Source organism: Narcine bancroftii, chromosome 5 (genome assembly GCF_036971445.1).
Source record: "Narcine bancroftii isolate sNarBan1 chromosome 5, sNarBan1.hap1, whole genome shotgun sequence".
Lineage (NCBI taxonomy): Eukaryota > Metazoa > Chordata > Chondrichthyes > Torpediniformes > Narcinidae > Narcine > Narcine bancroftii.
In genome coordinates, this window is record NC_091473.1 from 179,308,103 (window position 1) to 179,334,867 (window position 26,765).

At 41.5% G+C, this 26,765-nt stretch overlaps 1 protein-coding gene across 5 annotated transcripts in view; it reads left to right on the top strand.

Moving 5' to 3' along the window:
- Nucleotides 1-26,765, top strand: part of srgap3 (SLIT-ROBO Rho GTPase activating protein 3) — a 263,068-nt gene that overhangs the window by 181,244 nt on the left and 55,059 nt on the right. For 3 of the 5 annotated variants that reach the window (XM_069939903.1, XM_069939901.1, XM_069939904.1), the window contains exons 13-15: nt 8,336-8,396; nt 10,323-10,400; nt 26,403-26,537. In XM_069939903.1, the coding sequence (XP_069796004.1) occupies nt 8,336-8,396; nt 10,323-10,400; nt 26,403-26,537 (274 nt within the window). Of the gene's footprint in view, nt 1-631; nt 663-8,335; nt 8,397-10,322; nt 10,401-26,402; nt 26,538-26,765 lie in introns of those variants that run through there. The other 2 variants (XM_069939902.1, XM_069939906.1) reach the window with 2 other exon arrangements.

The following is a 26,765-nucleotide window of genomic DNA, read 5'->3' on the forward strand; positions in this document are numbered from 1 at the left end:
GTGGCTTTTATGCAGACACAATTCTTTTCTATTTGAATCTGTTCTTGGGGCGTGTTGACTTGGTTGACTGCCTGTTGCTGGCTGGCAACCTGGAATGCCCTCTTGGCCTACATGTTCATAATCCAGCATCTTGCCATGGGCACCCTTCATGTTGGGAAGTTGCTTCACTGTTATGCATTCTTTCCCATCTCCAACCTACGAGTCCTGCCCAATTAAGGATGAATTAACCCAGCACAGTCCTCACCTGCTAATTTTGCTTCACTAAAGAACGAATCAACTATTTTTCATGTCTGCATTCGAACTTGAGATATGGACATGGTCTGATTTGGCACGAGTGACTTTGCAAGCCCCTTTCCATCGATGTTGAAGGTTGTTGTGGGGCTGAAGTCAGTTAGGAATATGTTTCCATCAGGAAAAGGCAATTATTTTGATTTGAACGACAACACTGCTGGTTTCAAGAACTAATAATCTTAACACCAGGAACACTGGAGGTGCCCACAGCCCCAAATCCAATAAGCTGCCACTGCATTCCAGCTTCTCCACCCTGTCCTGAGATCTCAATGGGATCACAAGAAACTTACTTTTATTCTTTGCTTCATCTATGTTTTTTCTCTTGCCTTGCTGCTAACAGAGGAAGAAGGAATGCTCGAACAAGGATTCAGGTATACACCATGAGACAGTTGCTGAGGCTGCGGTGGGAGAAGGGAGGTGGTTGCGGGGAGGAGGGGTGAGGCCCCCGCCCCCCCACCCCAGGTCTTGCATCATGTTGATCAGGACCACTTTTCATGGTTCTGTTAAACCCTCCTGATGATTAATGAGCCAGCAATCAAGTGTCAAAAAGTTAAGGGGAGAGCTAGTTAGCCTTCCACCACATTGTGGGAGCCTGTTCACTGGGAACTCAGGTTGCCCTTGAGACAATGCAACAAGCAACTGGTGCACCAAAGTTTTAAAAATTGGTTGATTGAAACACTGTTGTAAAAATGTTGAAAGAAGTGGGGGGTGGGGGCTGGTGTGTGTGTGTGTGTGTGTGTGTGTGTGTGTGTGTGTGTGTGTGTGTGTGTGTGTGTGTGTGTGTGTGTGTGTGTGTGTGTGTGTGTGTGTGTGTGTGTGTGTGTGTGATGTTGTCTGAATGTATTCTAAACCTTACCAGAAGCCACATAAAGAAGCAGAGTTGTCTTCCATGGGTGAGCATGCTCAGAAGGAGTGAGGTGAGAAGTGGATGGGCAGGCATAAGTCTGAGGGAACCCCTTACCATCCCCATCTCACGCCAGCTTGATGTTACAGTCAGACCTCAGTAATCGCCAATCACTTGGCCGATGTCCTCATCTTGAGGTTAGTGCAACATTGATTGGATGCCTCCGACTTTTAATGGTCTCCGTCAAAATCCTTCTGTTTCAACGCAATAGTAGATCCTTTATAGAAATGGTGTGTTGCCGCTGGGATTGGGCCTAACCTTGTCTGCATGTACCCCACCTCCCCATGCCATCCACTCATCCACAATCCTGACTGAGTGCCGTGGGGTGGGGGGGGGGGATATTATTCTCTACCTGCTCTGTCTATTACTTATCACACTGCAACTGTAGGAGCAGTCACAAGGGGCAGAGGACTACTACCTCGACGCTCAATTACAAAGCAACTCTCATCACCACTGCAGGAGCCGCCCCCATTCCCTTCCCCCACCACAGATGCTTCCCCCATTCTTTAGGAATGTGTTTTCAGCAGAAATGGGGGATGTGTCAGCAAGGACCATGCGAGGTGTTACAAAATAGGAGGTGAGGACTAAGATCACAGTTACTTTGTAATGAAGTTAGCGTCTAAGGTTCATTGGGACGAGGCTTAGAGGGAGAGAACCTTTTTGTTTCCATCTACTTGCCATCCATTAATGTGCTTCTACAGTATGGTCATTGAGGTGATGTGGGACAGATGGGTTCCTACTGGTGCAAGTTCCCACCAACAGCTGTGGGGATCGTGACCGCGTGATCTACGTTTCGTACTTGGTTGGGAGATAAATGTTTCAAACAGTACCACTGAAATCAGTGACATCCACCTGGGATGGGAGAGCAGCTACTTGAGGTTTGCTACACTGCAATGTTTAATAATTTCTACCCCTCACCCCCCCCCCCACCATAATTGTTGAGTGATCTAAGGATAACAATATAAAGGGTAAAGGTGTAGCGTTTATAGAAGTAGAACTGTACAGGGGAGGACATTTGGCCCTTTGAGATGGTGCTGGTATTTTGTGGAGCAAAGCCTACCCTTCGTTCTTGCCCCACAGCCAAGTGGCACTTCAGGATCTGCTAACATTAATCCAACTCTTTCACCATCCCTGCAGCAACCCAGGCTTTCATGATGTCAGGCCTGGTGAGCTGTAACATTCTCACCATTGTCAAGGGTTCAGAGTCCCAACGTAGGGGCTCGTATTGCAGTTCTACAGCCTGACCTTCTCCAGTCTGGTGAGAATTTCCTTCCTTACTTTAAAACACAAACAAAACATACACACAGGACTTTTTCTTGGCCTCCATTAAATGCACCAATAGATCATCTGGTCATTTATGAGATAAATTGGGGGATCTTGCTGTCCCTTTGCTGAATTCACTAAGAATCAGTATTTCTATGATAAACGGATGTGGTGAAGGTCTGCATCACACTTGGGGCTTTCCATTTCCATGGTAACAGGAAGATTCATCCACTGAACCTTGGGTTTCAAATTAATTCTCAGGATGTGGGTGTTCTGGCAAGACCAGCATTTACTGCTTATCTGTGGCGGCCCTGTGTAACACTTTGATACAACAGGGTGGATTGTTAAGATGCTTAAGTGGACAGTTGAGTTGACCATTTGGTGGTTGGCTGCTTTGGGTAAGTACTGGGTATGAATGGTGAAAGGCTTTGATATCATAACCATCGAACTCCTGATCCACCCACCACAAACTCAGGAGTCAACTCATAATGGAACTCCAGGCAAGGCGATCCTGCCCTCTCTAATCCTTTTTCCCCACAGCACACTGGGAATTAAATTCTGTCCCTGATAGTTCACTGACTGTGTCCATTGGAGATTGTGGAGAGCTGTGTATCCAGAAACTAATCACCCCAGTCAATCAGAGCCACTTGTGTTTAAGTGGTGAGTGGGCTGTAGCATGAGGGGTAGAGGCCGCCCTTTCGACAGCCCTCAAGGTGGAGAGAGTCGAGTGCCTGGCTTGTTCTCAACTGCAGGCTGCCCTGCTGTTACCAGTGGCAACAGGGTGCAGAATTAAAAGCAAAATCTGTCCTGGGACATATGAAGGGTGACAGGAACAGGATAGTGAGTGTCAGTACAGACATGGTGTCAGTTCACTGTATCTCCAGGAATCCTATTACTGTCTATTCCTTTCAGCAATTGCACCCACCCAGCGCAGAGACAGACTCATTACCATTCTGCAGCACCATGGACACACACAGGAATGAAAACTATTTAACAAATTCAGCTCATTCCTGGTCTTGCTGCAATACCTCTCCCACTGAAATGTCCAGGGGCTAATTAACATTCATTTGAATTAAGAAGTAAAACACTAAAATATTAATTCATTTGAATTTATTGCACGTATCCTTTGAATTAGTGGGCTTATTCTTTTGTTGATCTGCAGAATCTTTTTTCAAACAAATAAAACTTTTCGATTTCATGTCGGACTCACAGGGAGAATGTACAGGCCCACAGCTCTCCGAGCCCCGCACTCAAAACCTTCCACATGAACAGTGTGATTGCACACACACACACACACACACACACACACACACACACACACACACACACGCACACACATATACACACACACACACAAGCACGCAGCCCAAATAGCCCCCTTCTGTGCTATATGGACCTCCATGCCCCATTTATATCCACCCACTCACCTCTCAACATCCCTCCCAACTTCACTCACCTCTTTAAAAGGATTGGCTGTGTTCCATAATGACGCCACATTCCCGATGTGGAGGTTCCTTCCTTGCATAACAACAGTGTCTGCAAGCCATTTCTTGATTTGGAAACCCTCCCAACACAAGGAATGCATTTTATTCCTTCTGAAAAACATTGCCTCTCTCAGAAACACTGTTTCCATTGTTTTCACTCACAAAATTCTGCTCCACAGCTCTTTGTGAATGCTCAAAATGCATGGCAATCTGCAGTCACGCTAATTCATCTCTGCCTGCTCCGGCATCCTTCTGTTCCTTTCTCTTTCCAACGTTTCCTTAAATGCATCTGGGATTGGCAGAGGAGAGCTAAGAGTTGCCCTTGTCTCTCCAGTGTCCTAGTTCAAATCAAAGCATTTGAGTTGCTCTAGTCACAGTGGGAGACTGGCAGTCTCTAGGTTTCCAATGGGAAGTCACCCTCCACTAATGTCAGATGTCTTCTTTGGCTTGGCTTCGCGGACGAAGATTTATGGAGGGGGTAAAAAGTCCACGTCAGCTGCAGGCTCGTTTGTGGCTGACAAGTCCGATGCGGGACAGGCAGACACGATTGCAGCGGTTGCAGGGGAAAATTGGTTGGTTGGGGTTGGGTGTTGGGTTTTTCCTCCTTTGCCTTTTGTCAGTGAGGTGGGCTCTGCGGTCTTCTTCAAAGGAGGCTGCTGCCCGCCAAACTGTGAGGCGCCAAGATGCACGGTTTGAGGCGTTATCAGCCCACTGGCGGTGGTGAATGTGGCAGGCACCAAGAGATTTCTTTAGGCAATCCTTGTACCTTTTCTTTGGTGCACCTCTGTCACGGTGGCCAGTGGAGAGCTCGCCATATAACACGATCTTGGGAAGGCGATGGTCCTCCATTCTGGAGATGTGACCCATCCAGCGCAGCTGGATCTTCAGCAGCGTGGACTCGATGCTGTCGACCTCTGCCATCTCGAGTACTTCGACGTTAGGGATGTAAGCGCTCCAATGGATGTTGAGGATGGAGCGGAGACAACGCTGGTGGAAGCGTTCTAGGAGCCGTAGGTGGTGCCGGTAGAGGACCCATGATTCGGAGCCGAACAGGAGTGTGGGTATGACAACGGCTCTGTATACGCTTATCTTTGTGAGGTTTTTCAGTTGGTTGTTTTTCCAGACTCTTGTGTAGTCTTCCAAAGGCGCTATTTGCCTTGGCGAGTCTGTTGTCTATCTCATTGTCGATCCTTGCATCTGATGAAATGGTGCAGCCGAGATAGGTAAACTGGTTGACCGTTTTGAGTTTTGTGTGCCCGATGGAGATGTGGGGGGGCTGGTAGTCATGGTGGGGAGCTGGCTGATGGAGGACCTCAGTTTTCTTCAGGCTGACTTCCAGGCCAAACATTTTGGCAGTTTCCGCAAAGCAGGACGTCAAGCGCTGAAGAGCTGGCTCTGAATGGGCAACTAAAGCGGCATCGTCTGCAAAGAGTAGTTCACGGACAAGTTTCTCTTGTGTCTTGGTGTGAGCTTGCAGGCGCCTCAGATTGAAGAGACTGCCATCCGTGCGGTACCGGATGTAAACAGCGTCTTCATTGTTGGGGTCTTTCATGGCTTGGTTCAGCATCATGCTGAAGAAGATTGAAAAGAGGGTTGGTGCCAGAACACAGCCTTGCTTCACGCCATTGTTAATGGAGAAGGGTTCAGAGAGCTCATTGCTGTATCTGACCCGACCTTGTTGGTTTTCGTGCAGTTGGATAATCATGTTGAGGAACTTTGGGGGACATCCGATGCGCTCTAGTATTTGCCAAAGCCCTTTCCTGCTCACGGTGTCGAAGGCTTTGGTGAGGTCAACAAAGGTGATGTAGAGTCCTTTGTTTTGTTCTCTGCACTTTTCTTGGAGCTGTCTGAGGGCAAAGACCATGTCAGTAGTTCCTCTGTTTGCGCGAAAGCCGCACTGTGATTCTGGGAGAATATTCTCGGCGACACTAGGTATTATTCTATTTAGTAGAATCCTAGCGAAGATTTTGCCTGCAATGGAGAGCAACGTGATTCCCCTGTAGTTTGAGCAGTCTGATTTCTCGCCTTTGTTTTTGTACAGGGTGATGATGGTGGCATCACGAAGATCCTGAGGCAGTTTACCTTGGTCCCAACAAAGCTTGAAAAACTCATGCAGTTTGGCATGCAGAGTTTTGCCGCCAGCCTTCCAGACTTCTGGGGGGATTCCATCCATACCTGCTGCTTTGCCACTTTTCAGTTGTTCGATTGCCTTATATGTCTCATCCAGGGTGGGAACCTCATCCAGCTCTAGCCTTAGGGGCTGTTGAGGGAGCTGGAGCAGGGCGGAATCTTGGACTGAGCGGTTGGCACTGAAAAGAGATTGGAAGTGTTCTGACCATGGTTGAGGATGGAGATCTTGTCGCTGAGGAGGACTTTGCCGTCTGAGCTGCGCAGCGGGCTTTGGACTTGGGGTGAGGGGCCGTACACAGCCTTTAGAGCCTCGTAGAAACCCCTGAAGTCGCCAATGTCCGCGCTGAGCTGGGTTCGTTTGGCGAGGCTAGTCCACCATTCATTTTGGATCTCCCGGAGTTTGCGCTGAAGATGGCTGCATGCGCGACGGAAGGCTTGTTTCTTCTCTGGACAGGACGGCTTTGTAAGGTGAGCCTGGTGGGCAGCTCGCTCTTTGCCAGCAGCTCCTGGATTTCCTGGCTGTTTTCGTCAAACCAGTCCTTGTTTTTCCTGGAGGAGAAGCCCAGTACCTCTTCAGTGGATTGCAGTATGGTAGTCTTCAACTGATCCCAGAGGGTTTTAGGGGACGGGTACGTGAGGCGGGTTGCATCGTCGAGCTTTGCTTTGAGGTTTGCCTGGAAGTTTCCTCTCGCTTCGTCTGACTGCAGGTTTCCAACATTGAACCTCTTTCTGGGGGCTTTATTGTTCCTGGGCTTTGGCTTGAAGTGAAGGTTGAGCTTGCAGCGAACCAGCCGGTGGTCAGTGTGGCATTCCGCGCTAGGCATGACCCTGGTGTGGAGCACATCTCGTTTGTCACTTTCTCGCACCAGGATGTAGTCCAGGAGGTGCCAGTGTTTGGATCGGGGATGCATCCAGGTGGTCTTAAGGCTGTCCCTCTGCTGAAAAAGGGTGTTTGTAATGACAATCCGCTGTTCTGCGCAGAGCTCCAACAGGAGGCGCCCATTGTCGTTGCACTTGCCGACGCCATGCTTGCCCAGGATTCCTGGCCAGGTTTCTGAGTCTTTGCCGACATGAGCGTTGAAGTCGCCCACGATGACAACCTTGTCGGCTGTAGGGGTGCGTTGGATGAGGTTGCGCAGGTCGGTGTAGAACTTGTCCTTTTCTGCTGGTTCCGCCTGGAGGGTTGGAGCATAGACACTGATGAGGGTGATGTGACGCTTGTTTTGAAGGGGGAGTCGCATGGACATGATTCGGTCCGAGAGGCCTGTCGGAAGGTTTTCGAGTTTGGAGGCAATGAAGCTCTTGACCATGAAGCCTACACCAGATAGGCGTCGTTCATCCGAAGGCTTGCCAGACCAGTAGAGTGTGTAGCCCGCGCCGCGTTCTTGGAGGCTGCCTACATCTGCCAGGCGGACTTCACTGAGAGCGGCTATGTCGATGTCAAGTCTGAGGAGTTCATGTGCAATGAGGGCAGACCGACGTTCAGGTCGGTGGCTGTCAGCCTTGTCTAGCATGGTTCTGATGTTCCAGCATGCTAGCTTGAGTTTGTGAGCAGCTTTTGAGGGGGAGGACGTGGAGGGGGAGGACGTGGAGGGGGAGGACGTGGAGGGGGAGGACGTTGGCCTGTCCTCGGGCCTGCGCAAAGGAGCTTTTAGGTGGAATGCAGTGCGCGCAATACTGGTCCCACCCTTTACACCCATGGTTCGTGTGCCGTGGCCAAGCAAGCTGGGACGTGGCAGCGAGGTCCTTGGGTCGTAGGTTTTATATCGGAGTGGCCTTCTCCTATGCAGGTTTATAAGAATATCAGATGTATAACTGAACAAAAGAACAAGTAAACGGCTGGGAAAAGCTTAGAGGCCAAATGTAGGCAAATAGGGCTAGTTTGGGCAGCATGGCAAGTTGGGCTGAATGGCCTGCTTCTCTCTCTCTCTCTCTCTAAAAGATGTAGGGTTGAGGCAGCTTATTAAGAGAGTTCAGAGAGTCTGTGGCACATTTATAGCCCAAGTGCTGGAGCTGTTGGATGGGACACTCTGGAGGGCTCTGTGGTTGAGGAATGAGGTCAGACACTTCCTGAACAACTCTGGATCAACAGTTGGCACTGATTGGCCATGGAGGTGCACAGATGGAGTTCACTAGGAGAGCCCCAGCCCCCCCGCCCCCCACCCGCTGCTTTGTGTTCAGCTCTTGCTCTGTCTCTGCCTGCCTGCTTGGGGTTTTGCTGCAATGTCTCCCAATTCCTGACAATCTTCCTCTTGTTTTGAAGGATTCCGGACAACCCATCCCGCTTGTGGTGGAGAGCTGTGTTCGATTCATCAACCTTTATGGTAATTTATTCCTTTTCTTTAATACTTATCTGCCATTGACCAAGACCTTAATGGGCTGAGGCTCCAGCACTGACTTCCCAGTCTTGAAAATTGCTCATTCAAGTTCAAGTTTCTTTTCATCTGACTAAACACCATTTGTTCCCACTCTGCCTTCCCTCTTAATCCTCAAATTAATCCTACAATATTATATCAACCCCATGAATCCTAAACTCCACTTGATGCTCATCAAATGTCCAAATTTAATGCAACCACTTGTTTTCCATTCTATGTACAGTAAAATCCAGCACCTATGGGGATTGGTTGATGCTGGATAAGTGTATTTTCTGGTTGCTTGAGATTGCATGTCTGATTGGCGAACTAATGGCAAGGCATGCCAATTTCACCTATTTATTTTCTTTAAATTTTTTGCCCATTGTTTGAGGCTGCCAATTGGTTGAATTCCAGATAACTGGGGTTTTACTGTATTAAGCGTGAAACAATCATATTAGATTTGACAAATAATATTTCTCTTTCATAGGATTCTGTTGATCCCGACTATTATAACTTTAGGTGTACAGTCACCACATCCTCAGTAATCCTCAGGGCAGCACGATTAGGCATAGCAGTTAATGTAGCAACTTTACAGCGCCAGCGATCAAGACCAGGCCAGGGTTTAAATCCTGCACTGCCTGTATGTTCTCCCCGTGTCTGCATTGGTTTTCTCTGTGGGCTCCTATTTCCTCCCACCATTCAAAACATACTTGGTTAATGGGGTGTATATTGGGCGGCACAGACTCATGGCCTGAAATGGCCTGTTACCGTGCTGTATGCCTAAATTTTAAATTTTAAAATACAGGTATTACGCAATTGCTTTCCCAGAATAAAGAATTTCCTCACAATTTTCTGTCACACAAAGCCACGTCATCTCGCGTGCGTCAAGAAACGCAAGGTGAAAAGGAAATTGTTGATTTTCCATGAGAGCTAATTTTATTCCGCATCTCATAAGAGCAAGTTTCTCTTACTCAAACGGTTGGAACACTGAGTAATTTCAGCTGATGTCAAAAGGAGGGGTTGACAAACTCTCACCTGCTCTCTTCAACACCATTATGTTTCTTCACTTCCAATCCATGGTGACCATTCTAAAATAGAGAGAAATTCAAAAAGATCAAAACATCCTCCACATTTAAAACCTTAACACTTTGATTATCAGGCCCTAGAGGTTATTAGCTTTTCGTACCAATTAGACTCGATGAATATTAATTAATTTAAATGTCATTCCTTCATTAGATCCCTACAGTTGCCCACACGTTCTTTGTATCCTTTATGTGATGTAAAGTGAAAAAGATCAGGAAAGATGAATATGAGACCCACGGATGTGGATGCAGATGAAATTATAACAGGGAATAAATAAAAAGTAGTTGTTCATAAATATTGTGCTTTTGTATTGTGTTTGGGCAGCACGGATGCACGGTTAGTAGAGTAATTGCCTCTCATTGTCAGACACCGGGATTAATTCCTGACCTCTGGCGCTCTCCGTGTGGAATTTTCACACTCTCCCTGTGATCACATGGGTCTCCCCTGGTTGCTCTGGTTTCTTCCCACAAACATGGAGGTTGGAAGGTCATTTGGCCCCTGTAAACTGCACACGCTGTGAATGGGTGGTGGAAGAGATGGAAACGTGGTGAGAGGAGGTTATGGGAAAATTAGGATTGCTCCGAGACCTGATATGGAGTTAATGAGCTGAATGGCCCAGGTCATAAGGAAATGTGGAAATGTAGATACGTGCAAAGGTGACACTTCTCTGGTTACCATATTGTTGGATTTATCACAAAAAGAAAAACCCAGCATCATTCAATACAAGTTTTGCTGTCTACGGTTGATGAAATTAATTGAATAATAGCTGGTCAGTCATGGATTTCAGAGTTAAAATTACTATTTTGTTTTCAGGTTTACAACAACAGGGCATCTTCCGAGTTCCAGGTTCTCAGAGTGAAGTCAATGACATCAAGAATGCTTTTGAGAGAGGTTAGTTTCAGATGCCTTGTCTATCCTGGGGCTTAACTTTGTTCAACTTGTCTGAATGTCTCAATCCCGAAACGTCAGTTATATATCTTTATCCTTCTATGGACGATGTGACCCAGCTGAGTTCCTCCAGCATCTCTGCATTTTTAGGACAATCACAGACTTTCATGATTTTCTCAATATATCAATGGTCTGAATGGTGACATTCAAGTAAATACACAGGGAGAATGTGAGTTGGCCAGTTCAGTTTAATGTCATGTGTACAGAGATGGAGTGAAAAGCTTACTTTGCTGTTCAGGCAGCTCTCCAAAAGAGTGTTCACATTCTGGCAACATTTTCAATTGAAGGTATAGAAAACCATGTGGTAAACCAAACCATAGGTGAAAAAGGTTATTCGTGACAATGTTGCAACTAGTTTCCTAATATTTTAACTCGTAGGCAAATCGTTTTAACTCCTGACGTTTATTTGATTAACTTTGAAGTTTTGCAAGTCATGGAGTTCTACAGCGCAGAATCAGGCCCTTCAGCCCAACTTGTCCATGTTGACCAAGCTATTCCCATTAGGCCTGCAATTGGCCAGTATTCTAAACCTTTCCTATCTGTGTACCTGGCTAAATTCCTTTTGAATGTCACAATTGACCCCTCCTCTGTCACTTCCTCTGGCATTTCATTTCACACCAGCCCTGGTGTGAAAAAATGTGCCCTTCAGGTCCCTTTAAATATTTCTTATGGTTCAGAAGTGAAATAGCCACCACAATCGATCTAGCCTGGAATTGCCGCACCAGTTGAAAGTTGCAGGAGGTAAAATTGGATTGCACTGGAATCTGTTGGGATCACTGACAAAGTAAAATATGGCAGATACTGGAAATCTGAAATATGGTCAGAGAATATTAAAAATACTCAGCAGGTCAGGCAGGATCCATGGAGAAACAGTTGATATCACAAATTAATAACCTTTGACCTGGGAGAGGACACTGTCAGTGAAACTCTGTTATGATTTAAGGTCAATGCAACTGTTTCTTCTGGAGAGTATGGCCACAGTCACTCCCATAGTTATAGAAGCTTGCTGGACATATGACAGAGAGTGAGCCGCTGATTGTCACACCTCTGGAGTAGGTCGGGAAAAAGAGAGACCCACTGCTCCCACGGGACCCAGGAAATTCCCATGGCCAAAGATCAGGACTGAAATCAGAGCAGGGACCATAGGCTTGTGTATGGACATAAGGAATCTGATGATCTCCCGTCTGTAGCCAAGGTCAGGGAGCTGCCTTATGGAGCCCCCTGGTTGAAAGCTCTTGAGCTTGTATTAGCAGCAATAGGGAGGGGGATCAGAGATTTATCAAAAAGTTGAGATGGTAGTGTCCTCCTTGGCTGTAGAGCTTAGCTGCTCTCAAAGCAAGTTGCTGGGAGAAGGGAACCAAAGATCGGCTTTTATGCTAATGGTGATCTCAGGCAGAAGCTGAGATGGATCATTTACTCAGCACCTCTGACAGCGGGTAGATCCACGCACTTCATCCTCGTCTTTGGTCCCAACGTTCAAGACTCTGGCCTAACCGAGGAACCACCTCCTCCTGCGCACGCTAATTGAACCTGCCAACTGGATCCAACAGGTCAGCACAGCTTTGATCTGCTCAGTTGATTGTGGGAGCCATTTCGCACTGCATATAGGTTTCCATGGATGTCGTCCAACTTCAAAAGGATAGCAACTCCTGTGTCAGCATCCTTGACCTTGCCCCTCATTGAGAATCCCTCATTTGATGGTAATATAGACCTAGGCCATGATCTGAAACATGAAAGTCTGTAGGCGCTATAAAAACACAGATATCTTTACCTCCTGTGGAATGATTACAGTATCATTGAGTTATGGTTTGATTAAATTTACAGGATATTGTTCATTAATCTTACAGCCTGCAGGAAGCTATTTCCCATCCTGGCTCTATCGCTGAGTCAAAGCACAGAACAGGCCATTCAGCCTGACATGTCTATGCCATCTTTGCTGGCCTTCTGGGCTGGTCCATATGCTTCTGAGTCTTTCCTAGCCATATAACTGTCCAAATGTCTTTTGAACCTTGTGCCCACACTTACAGTTTTCTCTGGCAGCGTATTCCAGTTACAAACCACCTGAGTGAAAATGTTGTCCCTCTCAAGTTCAAGTTTTCCTGTACATATACAACATGATGAAACAGTGTTTCTCTGGACCACAGTGCACACGCATACTTAAACAATACAGAGTACATAATAATCACATGGATAGATAAAATTTTTAATTAATATATACAAATCATTTGGCATGATTTACTTGATTACAGAATACTGTTTATCAATGTTACAGCCTGCGGGAAGAAGCTATTCCCCAGCTTGGCGGCCCTGATTATGATGCTCCTGTACCTCCCTCCTGATAGTAGTAGCTCAATGATGCTGTGTGCTGGATAGAAAAGGACTTCTATAATTCTTTTCCCCCTATTTAAGCAGTGTCCTCGTTGAATGTTGGCCGTAGAGGAAAGGGAGACCCCAGTGATCTTCTTGGCCATTTTGATGATCCTATTGACTTCCAGCTACCACACAATGATGAAGCCAGGCCAGGACACTCTCAATTCTGCTGCTATAAAACGTTGTCAAGATGGGGGCTGGCAGCCTCTCCTCTCACCTCAAACCTATGCCCTCCAGTTCTGGAATCCCATACCCTGGGAAAAGGACTGTGAGCATTCACTTCCTACATGCCCCTGGTGATTCTATAAACCTCAGTAGGGTCCACCTCTTGACTTGTTGTGGACATAACAAGTCAATTGGGTATGATTAAAACAGTGGTTTTCAAACTTTTTCTTTCCACTCACATACCACCTTAAGCAATCCCTTACTAATCACAGAGAACCAATGGCATAGGGATTGCTTTTGGTGGAATATGAGTTTAGAGGGGCAGTTTGAAAACCACTGTCATAGACTGATAGAGCAATACAGTATGGAAACAGGCCCTTCGGGGAGAAGTCACGTGATGGAGTAGTGGTCTGTAGGAGAATACCAGCCCTCTCCATAAAAGAGGAAAAAGAGCGAAGAAAAAGCAAAGCCCCAGACACACAAATCTCAACAAATAAAAAACAAAGGTGTAGAGAAAATGACACTTAAGAAAGAAAAGCCAAAAACAATGGGAAGAAAAGAAGAAGGAAAGATGACGGAAGAGAAAGGTGAAGGCCTTACCTACACGAAAAAGCAGGGATCTACTGTGGAAAGAGGAGCCCGCTCCCCAAGGTTAGTGGAGATCCCGCAGGGTCGCAACCCACCGACCGCAGAACTTCAAAAATGGCTCACTGAGCCAAACAGATGTGCGCAACTGCGCATGCACAATGCGCACCAATTGGAGGGGGGACCAGCTATGGAGTGAAACAGCTGAGAGATGCCCGACAGCAGGACTCCCAGCTGGAAGATAAAGAAAGCAACGGGAAAGGAAGGGGTGACAAAGAAAAAAAGGAAGCAAGAGACACAACAGATAACCAGCCCAGAAGAAGAGGAGCAACATCAAGAAATCATGGAGGTAAAAAATACCCATCAAACTGAGACAAGCAGCTCAACAAGAAAGTCAAAAGACACACAGATACAAGGAAAAGAAATAGAAGACACAAACCCAAGAGCAGACACAGAAGAATAATAATAATAAGAAGAAGAAGACAAGCTCTGCACAGAGGAATAGGAGGTAAAATGAATGGACAGTAAATAGATTTTTAAAAATTTCAAGAACAAATGAAAGCATTAAAAGAATGGTTGACATTAGAATTTAGTGAAATGAAAAGAAAAATGAAAAGTACAGAAGAAAAAGTGAGTAGAATAGAGCTGGTCATAACAGATGTAGGGAAAGGATTAGAAAATGTGGAAGAACGTATAATGGCGGTAGAAATGGAAGTGAACGACTTAAAAAGAAAATTGGAAGAAAGTGACAAAACAGTTAAAGAAATAAAAGAGTTGTTAGCTCAGAAGATGGATATAATGGAAAATTATAGTAGATGAAACAATATAAAGGAAGATGAAGAAGGCAAAGATATGAAAGAATTTATAAAAGAATGGATCCCAAAAGTCCTGGGAATGCCAGAAATGCAGGAAAGAATGGAAATAGAACACAGAACATTAACCCCGAAACCACAGTCACAACAAAAACCAAGATCCGTTTTAGTAAAATTTCTGAGATACATGATAAGAGAAAATATATTGGAGAAGGCAATGAATAAAATTAGAGAAGACAAGAAACCACTGGAGTACAAAGGTCTAAAAAATTTTTTCTACCCAGACATAAGTTTTGAGCTCCTAAAGAAGAGGAAGGAGTTTAATGCAGCAAAATCAATCCTATGGAAAAAAGGCTATGTTAAGATATCCAGCGGTGCTTAAAATAGTTATTGCGGGGCAGCAAAACAGACTGTTCTCGGATCCGGAAAAAGCACGAGAATTTGCAGAACGTCTGAAAGACAGAAAGAGAGATGAAGAGATGTAACAAGAACAAAGAATGACGACAAACTACATACAATGTATAAGTAAGAACTAAAAGAGGGAAGAAAAGGGAAGTAAGGGAGAAGGGGAGAAAAAAAGAAAGAGGAAGGGTTAAAAAAAATAATAAAAAAATAATAAAAAGAAAAAAGGGGGAACTTTGTTGTAATGTGAAGATACAAATCTTTTCTGGAGGGGGCTGGGTGGGAGAGAATAATAGTCACTTCAAAATCAGTTGACGCTTGCAAACGAGTTCGCAGTCCGAATGGAGAGGGGAGTTGTGGGGGTTGCCTGTCAAGGGATGAGGGGCGACTCAGAGGGGGAGGGGGGACACTTGGGGTTAAGGGAATTTTAGATGTGGGAATGGTTGAAATATTTTAAGTTTTAGAAGTGTTGTCATACAGTGGATTCAAAAAAAGAAAACTGAAAAATGAAAATGGGGAAAAGGAGAAAGGTGGTGGTGAGGAAGCAGAAATTAGATGTAAACAGAGTATGAGATGGCCATGTTGAACTATATGACTATAAATATTAATGGAATACATAACCAAATCAAAAGGAAGAGGCTATTAAATTTACTGAAAAAAGAAAAAAATAGATATAGCATTCATGCAGGAAACGCATCTAACTGAAGTGGAACATAATAAATTAAGGAGAGACTGGGTAGGGCACGTAACAGCAGCATCATATAACTGAAAAGCCAGAGGTGCAGCTATATTAATCAATAAAAATGTACCAATCAAAATAGAAGAGGAAATAATAGATCCAGCAGGGAGGGATGTAATGATAAAATGTCAGATATACTCAGAACTCTAGAATTTGGTCAATATATATGCACCTAATGAAGAGAATCAAAAATTTATGCAAGAAATTTTTTTGAAGATTGTAGATACGCAGGGGAATATATTGATAGGAGGGGACTTTAACCTTAATTTGGATTCAAAGATGGATAAAACTGGATATATATCGAAAGGATATATATCGAAAGAACAAAGTAGCCAAATTTATGGTTAAATCAATGCAGGAAATGCAACTTTTGGATATATGGAGGAGACAACACCCAAAGGAGAAGGAATACTCATATTATTCGAGTAGACATAAAACATACTCAAGGATTGACCTGTTCCTGTTGTCAGCCCATATCCAAGGGAGAGTTAGGAAAATGAATATAAAGCTAGATTGTTATCTGATCACTCACCCCTGTTATTAGCAATAGAACTGGAGGACATCCCACCAAGAACATATAGATGGAGATTAAACTCCATGCTACTTAAAAGACAGGATTTAGAGAATTTATTGTGCGCCAAATTAAAATGTACTTTGAAATAAATACGTAATCAGTGAAAGACAAATTTATATAATGGGATGCAATGAAAGCCTTCATCAGAGGGCAAATAATAAGTTATGTAACTAAGATGAAAAAGGACTACAATCGGGAAATAGAACAGTTGGAAAGGGAGATAGTAAGTACAGAAAAAGAACTAGCAACAAGGGAAGATACAACAAAAAGAAGAGAATTGGCGGACAAAATAATAAAATACGAAACATTACAAACGTATAAAGTGGAGAAGAACAATGAAAATAAAGCAGAAGTATTACGAGCTAGGAGAAAAAACACATAAAATACTAGCCTGGCAACTTAAAACAGAACAAGCTAAAAGAATTGTATTGGCATCAAGCAAAAAGGACAAACAAATTACATATAACCCAACAGAGATCAATGAAAACTTTAAGGAATTCTACGAGCAATTATACCAAACTAAGAACAAAGGGAAAGAAGACAAAGTAGATGAGTTTCTAGCTAAAGTTGAACTACCAAAATTGCAAGAAGAGGAGCAAAACAAATTGATAAAACCATTTGAAATAGAGGAGATACAAGCTACCGAACAATAAAACACCTGGGGAGGACAGACTCCAATAGAATTCTATAAAACATTTAAAGAGTTACTAATTCCTCCTCTCCTGGAAGTAATGAACCAGATAAAAGAAACACAAAACTTGCCAGAATCATGTAAAACAGCAATAATTACAGTAGTACCAAAGATGGGGAAAGATCCACTAACGCCAGCATTCTATAGACCAATATCTCTACTTAACTCAGATTATAAGATAATAGGAAGACTATTAGCAAACAAAATTGGCCGACTGTGTACCAAAAATAGTAAAACTAGATCAAACTGGATTTATTAAGAAAAGACAAACAATGGACAATGTTTGTAAGTTCATTAACTTAATCCATGCAGTACAAGGAAATAAGACACCAATAGTGGCTGTTGCTTTAGACGCAGAGAAAGCCTTTGACAGGGTAGAATGGAATTATTTATTCAAAGTATTACAGAAGTTCAACCTACCAGAGAAATATATTAATTGGATTAAAGCATTATATAGGGTCCAATGGTGAAGGTGACAGTAAATGGATAGATATCGAACCAATTTAAATTAAGCAGGTCAACTAGGCAGGGATGTCCACTATCTCCCTCACCATTCGCTTTAGCAATAGAACCACTGGCAGAACTGATAAGAACAGAAAATAAAATAAAAGGGGTAAAAATAAAAGAGAGGGAATATAAAATCAGTCTATTTGCAGATGACATCATAGTATACTTAACAGAACCAGAATTATCAATAAAAGAAGTACATAAGAAATTAAAGGAATATGGAGAAATATCTGAGTACAAGATCAACACAAATAAAAGTGAAGCGATGCCAATGAATCATGTGGATTTCACAAAGTTTAAATGACAAACACAAGCAATCCGATACCTAGGTATTAGACTAGATAATAATCTAGGCCATCTATACAAATTAAATTATCAGCCATTAATGAAGAAACTACAAGATGACTTAGAACACTGGAAAGATTTACCACTTACACTGATAGGAAGGGTAAATTGCATTAAAATGAATATCTTCCCAAGGATACAATACCTATTTCAATCGTTACCAATTCCCTTAACAGAGAAATTATTCAATGAGCTAAAGAAAACAATAAATAAATTCTTATGGAAGGGGGGGGGGGGGGGAACCAAGGATAGTGCTAGATAAATTAATAGAATGGTACGAACAGGGTGGTTTACAGCTACCAAACTTTAAGAATTATTATAGAGCAGCACAATTAAGATATCTATCAGATTTTTATCAAACAAGGGAAAAACAAGATTGGACCAGGATAGAGCTAGATAAAATAGGGGAGAAGTTACCAAAACATATACTTTATAAGTGGGATGAAAAACTGGTGCAATATAGAAGTTCACCAATACTGCACCATCTGCTGCAACATTTGGAAGAAGATTCACGTAGAAAGGAAAAAAACAAATTACCAACTACCAAAATTGGCACAAAATTAACTAATCCCTTTCACAATAGATAACATTTCCTTTAGAGAATGGGAGAGAAAAGGGATTAAAAGAATAGAAAATTGTTTTTTGGGAAATAATTTATTATCTTTTGAACAAATGAAGTACAAATATGGAATAACTCATGGTACAATGTTTGCATACCACCAACTGAAAACCTACTTAAAGGACAAATTGGGAAGCCGGCTGAGGTTACCAGAAGGAAGCAGCTTTGAATGTGTGATACAGACACAATGATAATTAAAAGATTTATAACAAACATGTACATCAAGCTGCAAGAGAAAGAGGAGGAGTCACGTGATGGAGTAGTGGCCGGACGGTGAACTCCAGCCCTCTCCAGAAAAGTCGGGAAAAACAAGAGAAAATACAAAGGCACAGAAATACAAGTTAAAGAAAAGTGAGTATAAAGGTGGAAAGAAGATGGAGACAAAAGGAGAAAAATCAAAATCAACGGAAAGAAGAGAGGAAGAGAAGACAACGGAGGAAAAAGGTGAAGGCCTTACCTGTCCGAAGAAGCCCGCTGTGGAGAGAAGACCCCACTACCTCAGGTCGGTAGAAAGAGAACTACAACAATGGCTCACAGAGCCGAGTAAAAATGCGCAACCGCGCATGCGCGAGGAGTCGCGCATGCGCGATGCGCATACAAAAACACACACCGACGGGAGGGGGGACCAGCTGGGGAGTCGATCTCCACAGCCGGCAACGACAGCTGCAGAACACCTGCAGCAAGAAGAGACCACAGAAGACAATAGAAACAAGAAAGAAGAGGAGGAAAGGGCAGCAAAGAAACAACAGATGGTCAACCTAGAGGAAGAAGAAGAGGAAGAGGAAGAGTACAGGGAAATAGAAGAAGAAAAGATAGGCAAGGTAAAGGAGGTACTTGCTCTTGTTAGAGGATACATGGAGTCATTTAAAGAATGGCAAACACAGGAATTCAATGATTTAAGAAGAAGAATAAACAACACAGAAAAGAAAATAAATAAAATGGATATGACCTTAACAGAAATGGGGAAAAAAATGGACAAGATGGAAGAACGGGCAATAGCAGCAGAAATGGAGGTAGAAGACTTAAAAAAGAAATTGGAGGAATCTAATAAAAAAACTAAAGAGACACAAGAATTACTAGCCCAAAAAATAGATATAATGGAAAATTATAACAGAAGAAATAACATAAAGATAGTGGGCCTCAAGGAAGATGTAGAAGGCAAGAATATGAGGGAGTTTATAAAAGAATGGATCCCTAAGGCCCTAGGATGTCCAGAACTACAGCAAGAAATGGAAATAGAAAGGGCACATAGAGCATTGGCCCCTAAACCACAACCACAACAAAAACCAAGATCTATTGTAGTAAAATTCCTAAGATATACTACAAGAGAAAAGGTACTGGAGAAGACAATGGAAAAAGTAAGAGAGGGCAACAAACCACTGGAGTATAAAGGGCAAAAAATCTTCATTTATCCAGATATAAGCTTTGAACTCCTAAAGAAGAGAAAAGAGTTCAATGCAGCAAAAGCGATTTTATGGAAGAAAGGATATAAATTTACACTGAAGCATCCTGCGGTATTGAAAATATTTATCCCAGGACAACAAAACAGACTATTCTCGGATCCAGAAGAAGCACGAAAATTTGCAGAACAATTACAAAAATAGACTGAGGGATGAAGACGGGTAATGAGAGCAAAAATTATCACGATTGATATGTATGTGGGTAAAGACAAAAATAGACTGAGGGATGAAGACGGGTAAGGAGGGTAAAAATGACCACGATTGATATGTATGCGGGTAAAGAGGTATAAGAGTGAATAGAGACAATGGGCATATGTGAAAGTATCTGTAATTAGAGGAAAACATAGAAAGTATAGACAAGAATTAACAAGGGAAGGTAATGGAATAGAGAGAATAAGGAGGGAACTAAAAGAGTGACCTTTGTGACATATAAAAAACGAAATCTTTTCTGGGGGGGGCTGGGTGGGGGGAAAAGAGCGGTCACTGCAAAATCAGTTGACGCTTGCGAGTGGATTCGCAAATCCAAATGGAGAGGGGAGATGTGGTTGTCCGACAAGGGATAAAGGGCAACTCAGGAGGGGAAGGGGAGATTGGGGATAAAGAAGATAGAAATAGGAGAATAAGGAAAATGTTGGATGTTGTAGGAATGTTGTCTGGTAAAGAGTTGAAAATAAGAAAACAGAAATGGAAAAGGAGGAAAGGTAATGATGGAAAAACGGAAAGAGAAGATAAACAAAATATAAAATGGCTACGCTGAACTATATGACTCTAAATATTAATGGAATACATAACCAAATTAAAAGGAAGAAACTACTAAATTTACTGAAAAAGGAAAAAATAGATATAGCATTTGTCCAAGAAACACATTTAACTGAATTGGAGCACAAGAAATTAAAGAGAGATTGGGTAGGACATGTAACAGCAGCATCGTATAATTCAAAAGCAAGAGGAGTGGCTATATTAATTAGCAAAAATGTGCCATTTAAAATAGAAGAGGAAATAATAGATCCAGCAGGGAGATATGTTATGATAAAATGTCAGATATATTCAGAGCTTTGGAATCTACTTAATATATATTCACCTAACGAAGAAGATCAAAAGTTTATGCAAGATATCTTTTTGAAGGTAGCTAATACGCAAGGGAACATACTAATAGGAGGGGATTTCAATCTGAATTTGGATCCAAATATGGATAAAACGGGGAAAAAAATTAACAGGAAGAACAAAGTAACCAAATTTATAAATAAATCAATGCAAGAAATGAAACTTGTGGACATATGGAGGAAACAAAACCCAAAAGAAAAGGAATACTCATACTACTCGACTAGACATAAAACATACTCAAGGATAGACCTATTCCTGTTATCAGCCCACATACAAGGGAGAGTTAGGAAAACGGAATATAAAGCTAGACTATTATCGGACCACTCACCCCTGTTATTGGCAATAGAGCTAGAAGACATCCCTCCAAGAATGTATAGATGGAGATTAAACCCCATGCTACTTAAAAGACAGGATTTTAGAGAATTTATTGAAAAACAATTAAAAATGTACTTTGAAGTAAATACGGAATCAGTGGAAGATAAGTTTATACTATGGGACGCAATGAAAGCATTCATTAGAGGGCAAATAATAAGTTATGCAACCAAGATGAAAAAGGACTATAATCAGGAAACAGAGCAGTTGGAAAGGGAAATAATAAACATAGAAAAAAAATTAGCAATAAAGGAAGATACAACCAAAAGAAGAGAATTGGCGGATAAAAAAATAAAATATGAAACATTACAAACATATAAGGTGGAGAAGAATATAATGAAGACAAAACAGAAATATTATGAACTAGGGGAAAAAACACACAAAATCCTAGCATGGCAGCTTAAGACAGAGCAAACTAAGAAAATGGTATTGGCAACAAGGAAAAAAGACAAACAAATTACATATAATCCAAAAGAAATTAAGGAAAACTTTAGAGAATTCTATGAACAATTATACCGAACCGAAAACGAAGGGAAAGAAGGGAAAATAGATGAATTTTTGACTAAAATTGAACTACCAAAACTACAAATAGAGGAACAAAATAAATTAACAGAACCATTTGGAACAGTAGAAATACAAGAGATAATAAAAAATTTACCAAATAATAAGACACCAGGAGAGGATGGACTCCCAATAGAATTCTACAAAACATTTAAAGACCTAATAATACCGCCCCTCCTGGATGTAATCAACCAGATTGATGAGACACAAAACTTACCAGATTCATGTAAAACAGCAATAATTACAGTGATACTAAAACAAGGGAAAGATCCACTCTCACCAGCGTCATATAGACCAATATCTTTGCTAAACACAGATTATAAGATAATAGCTAAACTATTAGCGAACAGATTAGCAGAACAGGTACCGAAAATGGTAAATTTAGACCAAACTGGATTTATCAAAAAAAGACGCACAACAGACAATATTTGTAAATTTATTAACTTAATTCATGCAGTAGAAGGAAATAAAGCACCGGCAGTAGCAGTTGCTTTAGACGCAGAGAAGGCCTTCGACAGAGTAGAATGGAATTACTTGTTCAAAGTATTGCAAAAATTCAGTTTACCAGAGAAGTATATTAATTGGATTAAAGCATTATATAAGGGACCGTTAGCGAAAGTGACAGTAAATGGACATGTATCAAAGCAATTTAACTTAAGCAGGTCAACGCGGCAGGGATGCCCACTATCACCATTATTGTTTGCGCTAGCTATAGAACCACTAGCAGAATCGATAAGAAGAGATAATAATATAAAAGGAATAAAAATAAAAGACAGGGAATATAAAATCAGTCTGTTTGCGGATGATGTGATAGTGTACTTAACAGAACCAGAACTAGCAATAAAAGAACTATATAAGAAATTGAAGGAATATGGAGAAGTGTCGGGATACAAGATAAACGTAAATAAAAGTGAAGCAATGCCTATGAATAACGCGGATTTCTCAAAATTTAAGGAGGAATCCCCATTCAGATGGCAAACGCAGGCAATAAGATACCTAGGTGTGCAAATAAACAAAAATCTAGGCCAATTATATAAACTCAATTACAATCCACTAATGAAAAAATTACAGGACGATTTAGAGCATTGGAAAGAGCTACCACTAACACTGATAGGAAGGATAAACTGTATTAAAATGAACATTTTTCCAAGGATACTATACTTATTTCAGGCATTGCCAATACAACTGACAGAAAAATTCTTCAAAGAGTTAAAGAAAATAATAAGGAGATTTTTATGGAGAGGGGGGAAACCGAGGATAGCACTAGACAAATTAACAGAATGGTATAAACAAGGAGGCTTACAATTGCCAAACTTCAAAAATTATTATAGAGCCGCACAATTAAGGTACCTATCAGATTTTTATCAAACAAGGGAAAAACCAGACTGGACGAGACTAGAATTAGATAAAATAGGGGAAAAGATACCTGAACACATATTATATAAATGGGACGAAAAATTGGTACAACATAGAACTTCTCCAGTATTACACCATCTCCTCAATATATGGAAGAAGATTCATGTAGAAAGAAATAAAATAAATTACCAAATACCAAAACTAATATTGACGCAAAATAAGCTACTCCCTTTTACAATAGACAACCTTGCCTTTAGAAAATGGGAAAAAAAAGGGATTAAAAGAATAGAAAATTGTTTTTCAGGAAGTAGATTCTTATCCTTTGAACAAATGAGAGATAAGTACAATATAACGGGAGATACAGCGCTGGCATATTACCAACTGAGATCCTACTTGAAAGATAAATTAGGAAGCAACTTGAGTTTACCAGAGGGACGTAACCTTGAATATGTGATTACAGATACAATGTTAATCAAAAGATTTATAAAAAATATGTATATTAAACTGCAAGAAAAGGAAAATGAGGAAACAAATGGTAAAACTAAACAAAAATGGGAACAAGATTTAAATATAAAGATAAAAAAGGAAACATGGGAGAAGTTATGCTCTGGAACGATGAGAAATACAATAAATACGAGGCTGCGTATGATACAATATAATTGGTTACACAGACTATACATTACACCGCAAAAGTTAAATAAATGGGACCCAACAGTATCTGATAGATGTTTTCGATGTAAAAAAGAAAGGGGAACAACAATTCATGCAATCTGGACATGTGAGAGAGTAGAAAAATTTTGGGATGATCTCAATCAGATATTAAATAAAATAACAGAAAACAATATACCAAAGAATCCAGAGATCTTTCTCCTAAGTAACATAAAAAATAAAGAATTTGGAATTGACTTGGAGGATGCACAAAAAAGATTTGTTAAGATAGCCCTAGCTGTAGCAAAAAAATGTATTATGTCAACCTGGAAATTGGAAGATAATTTGAAAATACAACAATGGTATATAGAAATGAATAAATGTATTCCATTAGAAAAAATAACATATAGTTTAAGAAATAATATTGAAATATTCGAACAAGTATGGGAGCCTTACATTAAATACAATAGCGAAAACCTACCGGGAACAGACATTACCTAAGTTGATGGAAGGAGAAGAGAAGAAAAGAATGGACTCAGTAGAATTTCTGGTGTATTTTTGTTGAATGACAACATTGTCTAACTGAATTAATGCAACCTAGATTGTATAACTAAAATGGATGAGAGGGGGGGGGGGATGGGGGGGTGGCTTGGGAGGAGGGAGGGGGGAGGGAGAAAAAGTCACTGTAAATGTGTGGAAAAGAAAAAGTGTATATCATGGCTATTGTGATTTATGGTGTGAAAAATAAAAAATTAAAAAAAAAAAAAAAAGCTGCAAGAGAAAGAGAATGATGAAATAAGCTGTAAACCCAAACAAAAGTGGGAACAAGATCTAAACATAAAGATAAAAAATGAAATATGGGAAAAACTATGCTCTGGAACTATGAGAAATACAATAAACACGAGGTTACGCATGATACAATATAATTGGTTACACAGGCTATACATCACACCCCAAAAGTTAAATAAATGGGACCCAACAGTATCAGACAGATGTTTTCTCTGTAAGAAGGAAACGGGAACAACAGTACATGCAATTTGGGCATGTGAGAAAGTGGAAAAGTTTTGGGAAGATCTAAATCAGGTATTAAATAAAATCACAAAAAGCAACATACCAAAAAATCCAGAGATCTCTCTTCTAAGTAATATAAGAAGTAAAGAATTAGACCTCAAACTGGATGAAGTGCAAAAAAGATTTATTATGATAGCCTTAGCTTAAGCAAAAAAATGTATAATGTCAACTTGGAAATCAGAACAGAGCCTGAGAATACAGCAATGGTACATAGAAATGAATAAATGTATTCCATTGGAAAAAATAACATATAATTAAAAAAAATAAAGTCACATTATTTGAACAAATTTGGGAACCGTACATGGAACACAACAGAGAGGGCTTGCCTCGGACCTCCACCCCCTAAAATGATAGAATGAGAAGAATACGAAATGAACTGACCCAGTGTGTAAAAGTAGATGACACAATTTCCTTGTTTATTTTCATTGTGTGATGACATTGTTTAATGGGTTTATTGTATTGTAATGGGTTTGGAAGGGGGTGAGATGGAGGGAGGGAAGGGAGGGGGGAAAAGGGGGAGAAAATGACGCTGTGTATATTCAAGAAGGAAATGTTTGTGTGTATTTTGATTAATATGGTTTATAGTGTGAAAAATTTTTTAAAAATTAAAAAAAGAACATGCCCTTCAGCCTTCCAAGTCTCTACTGACCATCAACCATCTGTTCATTTCTTTACTCTCAGCTCACATTTGAATAAGTAATTAATCTATTCAAATTCTATGTGACTTAATTACTGAACCCCTTTCCTCAAAACCTGAAATTACTTTATCCAGATGATAATTTTCAATTTATCTCACCAGTTTGCACCGAAGTCCTGTGTTGTGGAACTTGGCAACGTAGAACAGTTCAGCACGGGTGCAGGGCCTTTTGACCCACGATGATTACGCTAAATATGATGCCAAACTAAACTTGCACGTGATCCATATCCCTCCATCTCCTGTATATTCCTGTGTCTATCTAGAAGACTCTGAAGTGCTACTATTGTATCTGCTTCTTCCACTACTCCTGGTAGCCAGTTCCAGGCACCCACCACTCTCTGTGTGAAATATCTTGCCCTGCAACTTAAACTTTCCCCACTTACCTTAAATGCATATGCCCAGGTATTTTACATTTTTACCCTAGGAGAAAGATTCTGACTGCCTGCCCTATTTAAGCCTCTTATAATTTTTTAAACATCTATTAGGCCTTCCATCAGCCTCCAGAGAAAACAACCTTAGTTTGTCCAACCTCCCCTTATTCTGGAGAGTATTTTAACAGGAGGCCAGAAAGGATAGACATTCAACATCATCACTTTGTTACAGTGGCCGCTTAATGTCCTGGGGACTCTCTTGTATTGCATCCTGTCTACGCTCCGCAGGCCCAAAATAGTCAACACAGAGCATTAGGTTCAAGCCTACAGGGTGGAAACTGTGCCAGCCCAAGAGAGGTGGACATTGGATCTGTTTTGACAATTACGTTAGCAGATATCCGGACTTTCTTGTGCAGCCTGGAGTAGTACTCATTTGTCTGTATTAGAAGAGCCAGTGAACCATTTAACTTATAAAAGCCTTTCCCTTTCAAACCAGGGGAGGACCCTCTTGTGGACAATCACAGCGAACATGATATCAACTCAGTAGCTGGGGTCCTGAAGCTATACTTCCGAGGCCTGGAAAATCCACTCTTCCCCAAGGAGAGGTTTCTGGATTTGATTTGTTCCATTAGTAAGTACAAGTGTTTTTTTACTTTACTTTAGACGTACAGCACGGTAACAGGTCATTTCAGCCCATGAGTTTGTGCCGCCCAATTTACACCCAATTAACCTACACCCCCAGTTTGTTTTGAACAGTGGGAGGAAACCGAAATCCCTGTGGAAAGCTGACGTAGACACGGGGAGAATGTGTAAACTCCCTTCACGCAGTGCGGGATTCAAACCCTGGTCCCGATCTCTG